General features: G+C 35.4%; 1 protein-coding gene across 1 annotated transcript in view; it reads left to right on the forward strand.

Moving 5' to 3' along the window:
* Positions 1-4,003: 4,003 nt before the first annotated feature.
* The window catches only part of flii (FLII actin remodeling protein), a gene marked incomplete in the record, with an annotated part of 29,943 nt that continues 25,643 nt past the window's right edge, over positions 4,004-8,303 (forward strand). The window contains 4 exon segments of the mRNA XM_014006904.1: positions 4,004-4,109; positions 5,580-5,690; positions 7,948-8,019; positions 8,121-8,201. Of these exon segments, the coding sequence (XP_013862358.1) occupies positions 4,047-4,109; positions 5,580-5,690; positions 7,948-8,019; positions 8,121-8,201 (327 nt within the window).

The following is an 8,303-nucleotide window of genomic DNA, read 5'->3' on the forward strand; positions in this document are numbered from 1 at the left end:
ATATTTATGTTTGTGGTTGTAATGTGACAAAATATGGAAAAGTTCAAGGGGTATGAATACTTTTGCAAACTACTGTACATAACTACATAAATAATATGTTTTATAATGATATAGATAGCTCAATTTTCTTAAATCCCAGAATTACTTCTACAAGCGAGGCATTCAACAGGGCTGTCCTATTTCTCCCAAATTATTTATTTTTGACTACTCAACTAGCCCTTCAAATCAATAACAGTCCTGAGTTAAAAGGCATTAACATTTTTGATGRAGAATACAAAATTAGTCAATTTGCGGACGATACAGCATTGTTTCTGAAAAATGATTCAATGGTTAAAAGATCTCTGAATACAGTCTCCTTATTCTCCAATGCTTCAGGATTAAGACCTRAAATGAAAAAGTGTGAGATTCTTCCCATCCACAGTTCTACTCTTTAAAACATTTCATCAATCAGAGTTGAAAATGAAGTTAAATATTTGGGTGTACTAATATCTAAAAATGCAATTAAAAAAGATACTGCTAATATCTCAGATCGCCTGGTAGATACGAAAAAAAGTTCTAGCCGCTGTTTAACAAGGGAATTGACTATTTTTGAAAGAAACACATTCTATGTGTATATCCCCACAAAATGTAAAAAAAAAAAGACTAATTGTATTATTTTCCCGTTTTTGTAGAAAAATGCATTGGATTTTGAAGCTATGATTGGAACACTTAGGATCAAATGGTTAAAAAGCTTTATACAACAAGATTCATGTGTGTTTTTTTAGTTTAGTTTATTCATTTCATTTCTTTAAAAACAACAACACAAATTCAACAACAAAAATACAAATCATAAATTAATTGAAATGTAGCAGAAGAAGAAAAAATCTTATATCTGCCCCTTTTTCTCAAATAAATAAATTTGGTCAAAAATAATCTTCAGTTTACAAAACAAAACAAAAAAGAAAAGAAAAAAGAAAAAAAAATAAAAGTTTAACTCCTTGAACAACAATTGACACATTTACATATTTCTCCTGCAAATTAACCTTTATCATTCTCTTAAATAGACATATTGATCTGGCCTTTTTTTTTTTTTTAGAATTCCTTTATTTAAAACAGGGACAGTGTTCAAATAAAACATTAAAAAGATGCTTTGCACCAGATTTAGCTTACGCTAATTTCCGTCTGTGGTCCCTGAACAACAAAATACAATCTAAAATCAAGACATAGAACAATAATCCATAAAATTTGTAAACATAACAGTCATAAAGACCATAGCAATCAATTCTAATTACAGTCTCTCTACACAATCATGAAATACATCAGCAGAACCAGTTCTACATGCTAAATGTCTGTTCATTAATCACTAATACAAGGATTACAATTAAGATATTTCAGTGCAGACATTGCTGGTTTTCCAATAACACTTTCTTAACATTATAAGTAAAATCCTTCAGGTCAGTAGAAAGTTTAAGATTTACTGGAAGCTTATTCCATTCTGTGATGCCTTTAAATGAAAAGGCTGTCTGTGCAAACACTGAGCTACATTTAGGTTTTCTACAATCCTTACTATTCACTGACCTGGTGTTCCTAGTTGTAAGTTCAGAACAGAGTTGGAAAAAAATGTTTTAGTTGTGGAGGAGCAGTGTTATTTACAATTTTGAAAATGAGCCGCACATTGGAATACACAATTAAATGATTGAAGTTTAACATTTTATGTTTTTCAACATGACAATGATGGTATTTCAAAGGCTTTTTATCTAACACTTTTATTGCTTGGTTAAATAAAGATCTTAAAGGTTTTGTTGTAGATTCATTTGCTTGTGACCAACATGAAATACAGTAATTAATGTGAGAAATTATCATTACAATTTTTAATGTTATCTTCCAGATTATTCCATAATTTAATTCCCTGGACTGAAGTACTCCATTCCTTTAAACTGGTTCTAACTTTAGGTCTCACAAACATTTATATCCCCTTGAGATTATAACAACTCTCTCTTTTAACAAAGTGTAATTGGATTTTTGAAGGAAATGTGTTTTTATGACCCCTATACATTACTGATAAAATACCATAATCAACCAAATCATAGAATTTCRATAACTTTAACTGATGGAACAATGTATTTGATGGGTGATAATAATGCTTTCTGGTGATTATTCTTACAGTTCTTTTCTGTAAAACAAAAATAGGATTTGTGATTGTTTTACATTTTCCCCAAATATCAATACAGTAGAACAAAAGTGGAACAATTATTGCTTTATATAATATAAACAGAGCTTTATCATTAAATAAATCCTTTACTTTGAACAATACTGCAATAGATTTTGCTATTTTTGTTCTTAAATGGTTTAGTATTCTTAAAAGACTTTGATAAGTGTTTTATCTTTGTAGGGGTCCTTTAAGATGATCATGGTGATCTTTTGAATTTCACATCCTTTTTTGACAAATATAATCTTAATTGCTACAAATATTTTCAGAAGGTGTGCAAAGCAGTGGCGGATCCAGTGTTTTTCTGAGTAAGGAGCCATCAAGGGGCCACAATATTCATAGAGGGGCCAAGTATTAGTTTAGCATCCTTGCATTTACATCCATGGTTTTGGTAAGGTGTATACATTTTACCATATATATTCAAACACTTGCAATGTAATGACATTATGAAAAAGCTTGAACAGCAAAATATCCTTAGCAATTTTACATGTACTTTTACTGTACATAGATAAATTGCTCTCAAAACCATAGCATATGAGAAAATGCAGCCATCATTTGTCGGTTGAAAGACTTTTTCTGCAAGATTGTTCAGATTTACAATCGTACCTGCTAATTCCAGGTCTTTCTGAAGCTCTCCACAWGTGGTCCTTGGCTCTTGGACAACTCTTCTGATCAGTCTTTTCACTCCTCTGTCAGAAATCTTGCRAGGAGCACCTGGTCGTGGTCGGTTTATGGTGAAATGATGTTCTTTCCACTTCTGAATTATGGCCCCAACAGTGCTCACTGGAACCTTCAGAAGTTTAGACATTCTTCTGTAACCGATGCCATCATTATGCTTTGCAACAATAAGGTTGTGAAGGTCTTGAGAGAGCTCTTTACTTTTACCCATCATCAGATGGTTCTTGTGTGATACCTGGCCATCATTTGGGACTGAACCAGCTGATATTAACTTGCACTGACAAGGGGCAGGCTTGTTTTCCAATTACTGAGAGAGTTCAGCTGGTGTCTTGGCTTTCCATGCCTTTTTACACCTCCCTTTCTTCATGTGTTCAATACTTTTTCCCTGTGCCATTCCACATTATTACAAATAACTTCATTTCTGGACATTTATGGTTTGTTATCGACATCTGGTGGAAATTTATGGTTTGTTATCGACATCTGGTGAAAATTTCATGTCATTAGCACCTCTAGTAATATATTTACTGAGAAAAATGTTGACGTGTTCAATACTTATTTCACCCGCTGTGTGTGGATAATTTAGGTTCTTCCTTCTCTGATGCCATAAATATAGTTAGCAAAATGTCATATTCACTGCAGTAAGTGCTGCAGTAATCAAAAGGAATGCTGGACAAAAGACTATTTTTAGAAGAATGAGAACATGGGATTTCCTTCCTTCATCATTTTTAAATATAACAAACGTTAGTGATTTTAAAAGAGAATTGTTTAGTTATTTTATCGTGTAGGGTGTTATAATTGCAAAATCTTGAATTGATATACTATGTTACTAATGTTATATTAGGTGTATGTAATTGTAACTGTTTCTGTGATGTTTGTTCTGCTTTTTTAAGGACCCCAGGAAGAGTAGCCATTGTTTTGGCAATGGCTAATGGGGATCCAAATAAATAAATAAATAAATAAATAAATAAATAAATAAATAAATAAATAAATAAATAAATAAATAGAGCAGAAAAAATATATTTCGCAAAGAACGTGTAATACTCACCAATGACCACTAGAGGTCGCTTAATGTTATAAGGTGGCGTAAATGTTCCTGAAAGTGCTGCACTGTGCAAGGAAGAAGAATTTGCTCCGCCCTCCGTTCGGACCAAAATAGCAGGGGTTGAGAAACTGGTCAGAAATGGCTGCCACCGGAGTTCTTCCCTTCATCAGAGGGGTAGACCTCAGTGGGAACGACTTCAAGGTAAGGATTTTAGGTCGTGTTAGACGAGAGTGTCTTTGACTACGACCATTCTGAGCTCAGCTGAAGCTGTTTCAGAAGTGCCACTCGTCAACAAATAGCTAAAACAAGATGATAGCTACGAGCAATGGGCGTTAGCCAGTTGAGAAATTGACGAAGCAGCAGTTCGGCTCTGCTACTGCCCGACTGGGCTTTCATTAAAGAAAAGTGCTTGTTTTGGATCACTAGCTTCTTACTTACGTCACGAAACCTGGTTAAATTTTAGCAAACTTTAGCTGTCTGGGTCAGAAGAACACGTTATGATGTTAGTATTTACCACACTTTTACTTTACAGTGTTATAAAAGCTGAATGTTAGATATGATAAAACTTTCTGACGCTGTTTTCAATGATTTTTTTTTTCTCCTTAACTTATAGGTCATCAGCAAATATGGTAAAAGTAAGACCCGGTGCAGTGCACCTTTCTTTGAACCGTCAATCAAAAACTACGTGCGGATAGTTCAGTTTTATTGCCTGAATATTTAATATAACGTTATATTATATATTAGTTTATTTTCTGAGCACTAAACAAAATGTTACTCAGTCTTAGTTTGTGTGTGGCCAGTCATTTTGTAGTTCTTGGACAAAAATAGGCAAGTTATTGGCAGAGGGCTACAAAGACACCCTAAACCCTACAAACAACTTTCTCACTGTATGCAGATAAATCACGTTTTGTTTTTGTAATTGACAACATGTTCACCACATAAACCACTGAACATATCAAATACAATGATAACTTGTTTTAAAACATAAATGTAAGCAATGCAGTTAAATATTAGCTGTAGGTGAAAATCAAAATTGCATCAAGGAATCAGATCAGACACATGGCTTTACATTATGTGTTTTTGTGTTTATTATTAGCATTATTATTATTATATTCGGACAGATTTAGATACACTCTAAAGCAATTTCTACCAAGCCATTAAACAGATAGACCCAATAAAGTGGCCAGTGAGGCTTAAGTTGCAACAATACTATCTAAACAGTTTTACAAAGATTTAAACTAATCCTTGTCTTTTTAACATCTGTAATGTCTTCCTTCCAAAAATCCTGAACATCAACAGTTTTACGGAACTAAATTCAGCTCTGTAGTTTAGCAGAATCACTGGGCAGCTGGTACATACTTCACAGTTTTGAACTCTTATATCAGTAAAATCAACAAGTATGATGTCGGCGTTAAATCTTGGATGTGTGTATTTGCTGCCGTCATTCTGTAGGAAGTTAAAATCTACTGGTTCTTTTTAAAGAAACGAGCACTTCAGGAAACACTAAAAACTGCTTCATCTCCGTATCACAGGTTTGTTATATGAAATATGTCGTAAAAGCAAAATCTGGAGGTTTGCTTTAAAGACTTTTTTACTTACGTCACTTCCATGATTGCCTTGTATTCATTGATTTTTCTTCCCTCTTTTTCTTTCCTGTGTCTCTCACTCAAGGGAGGATTCTTCCCTGAACATGTGAAGTGCATGAGCAGCCTCCGATGGCTGAAACTGAACAGGACAGGACTTTGTTACCTGCCAGAGGAGCTGGCCTCTCTGCAGAAACTGGTGAGATATTCTGAGCTGGTTTTAAATAAAACACATGGCGATCTACATATATGTTACCCTAGCTATAAATGAGGGGTATTCATTCAATTAAAATTTAAAGAGGTCCAATCAGATAGTAGCTTAGTAGTTGTATCAACATCTGAAAAATTTGATTTCAATCTAAAATTAAATGAATTTTGTCTAATTCATACCTCTTTTATTGTCGCACTATAAAAAGATGAACATGAATTTTTAAATACTGTTTATGTTCTCATTTACTGAGTAAAAGTAAGATGGCTTGTCAAAATAAGAAACTAAATAAAACATGATACATTCGTTAAAAACTTTTATACTTTGTTTCATAATGGTGTTTAACATTGCCACTTTTAAAACTGCCACATTTTCAGAACATATGGGACCAGTTTAGTGCTACAGTGGCAAATATAAAAAGAAATGACTGTCCATTCTGGATTAAATGCTCTGTTTTTCATTGTCCACTTTTCATTTTTTAGATGCCACCATTTGTTTTGGGTTTTTTTTCTACTTGTGTTGTTTAACTCTCCAGTTTCTCTCCCCTTCTCTGTCTCAACAATCGGTTTTCTCCATCCTTTCCTCTGTCTCCAACACTTGAACACTACCGTAAAGGCTGCAAAAGCTGTGCATGTAGCTCGTTAATGCTGCGTTCAGATGAACGTGTTTTTCCAGTCAAAAACACATCCAATGCCTCAAGTTGGACGCTTGTGCCTTTTGAAGGTCAGACGGTCAGCAAAATCACTCTTGAGAGAGACTTGAGAGAAGCCTCTTGGTTGTTTTCCTCTGCTGGTCTCTTTACAATGGCAGATGAAATTGAGAGAGTGGCTTGGCTTTATTTACTGAGAGCAAGAGCACGTTGTCATCAGGCGCCTCAATGTCATGTCTAGATTCACCAGATAATTCAGAGGCGTTCTGAGTTTGGTGAGTTTCACCAGTTTTGGTGAGTGTCTGTCTGTCTCAGGTTAGTGGACATCATGTAGGAGTCCGTCCTAGTGCTGGGCGATATGATCTAAATTTTATATCACGGTTTTTTCAACATTTTCACCGGTTTCACGGTATTTTTCTTTTCGTCATAGCTCAGCTGATAATAAAATGTACAAACCCTGCTTATTGACTTTTTCTTTTACCGTACCTCTGTCTGTGTCACTGTTTCCCTCCTCTGTGTCTGTTCTTCTCTGACTGGTAGTTGGAGACAGTAGTCATGCTTTTTCGTCCAGTCGTAAAGGAGGATGGTTAAGAAAAGATTATGATCGGGTTTTTTGTTTTATGTTATTTATTAAAGCTTATCAGCACGACTCACCTTGCACACCAGTCAATTCTAACTCCACTACGAACTACTTCCTGCAGGCTTTTCACAATAGAACCACGTTAAGTCTCCATCAGCATAACGTCTCCATATTAACTAACTGTGTTAAATCTAACTGTGCACGTCACTGAAGAGGTGTTTACTACTTCAGCGACGGTGAAACGGGATGTTTTTTTAAACGTCAGTCAATATAAGCAGCGGAATCGCCACCCACTGCTGCAACTAGCTGCTCCAAATATTAGCATGCTAAAGCACATAGCGGTGCAGCAAGGAAAAATGTCCCCCGGGAAACAACAGTTCACTGGCGGCCGCGACGAAACGTTCCGCTATTTAAACCGGAATGTCCAGTATTCAGAAAATTCATATCATAACAAAAATAAAAAACAGTATTCGGTACAAAATGGTATACCGCCCAGCACTAGTCCGTCCCATCGGAAAATGTGCCACTGCGTCACACAGCGGAGTCTCTCTTGATTGGTTGATGCTCCGTGTCCAACTACAAAATTTCAGATTTTCTTACTAGCCTCTGCCTCTCTCTGGGTTGCTCTGTGTGTGTGTCAATGGTTGGTCTTGGCGGAGGTTTGCACTCGCCGAGTGCTTCTAGTTGTAGCATGTACTGAGGGTAGAGACAGAAAGGGTGGTAACTATTTCTGTCAGACGTTTTGATCTCATTGCAAAGTTACAGTTAAGAATTTTTATGCCTTTTAACACAAAACTTTGAGAAAGACCTCCTTCCTTCAAAAATGGAGAAAATAGAAAAAAAGAGACTTAAGAATTCCAAATCTATCAGTATAATTTAGTGTTTTTGTGTTAGTGTTTACCTGCAGGTCTGCTGTAGTTTGATTCTGTTTACAATCAGATGCTTTTGCTTAATACAGCTGAGTTTACTTGTGCTTTTTTTTGTACTGGTTATCAAAATACCTATTCTTCCATCTTCAGGAACACCTTTCAGTGAGTCACAACAGTCTGACCACTTTACATGGAGAACTCTCCGGTTTACCAAACCTCCGGGTAACTGACACACAAAACATCCTACAGCTCATCGAACCTTTGTCTGTCTGTGCAGGAGTTTATCTTTTAATACGTTTTAACTGTATTTATTTTATGTGCAGGCGGTGGTAGCTAGAGCCAACAACCTGAAAAATTCTGGAGTTCCAGATGACATCTTTCAGCTTGAGGACTTGTCTGTGCTGGTATTTAATTATTAAAAACTCTTAAATTTGTGTGTATATGTGTGTGTGTGTGTGTGTGTGTGTGTGTGTGTATATACAGTAGTTTGCAAAAGTATTCATACC

The sequence above is a fragment of the Austrofundulus limnaeus genome, unplaced genomic scaffold, assembly GCF_001266775.1.
Source record: "Austrofundulus limnaeus strain Quisiro unplaced genomic scaffold, Austrofundulus_limnaeus-1.0 Scaffold38, whole genome shotgun sequence".
In the NCBI taxonomy this organism is placed as follows: Eukaryota; Metazoa; Chordata; class Actinopteri; order Cyprinodontiformes; family Rivulidae; genus Austrofundulus; species Austrofundulus limnaeus.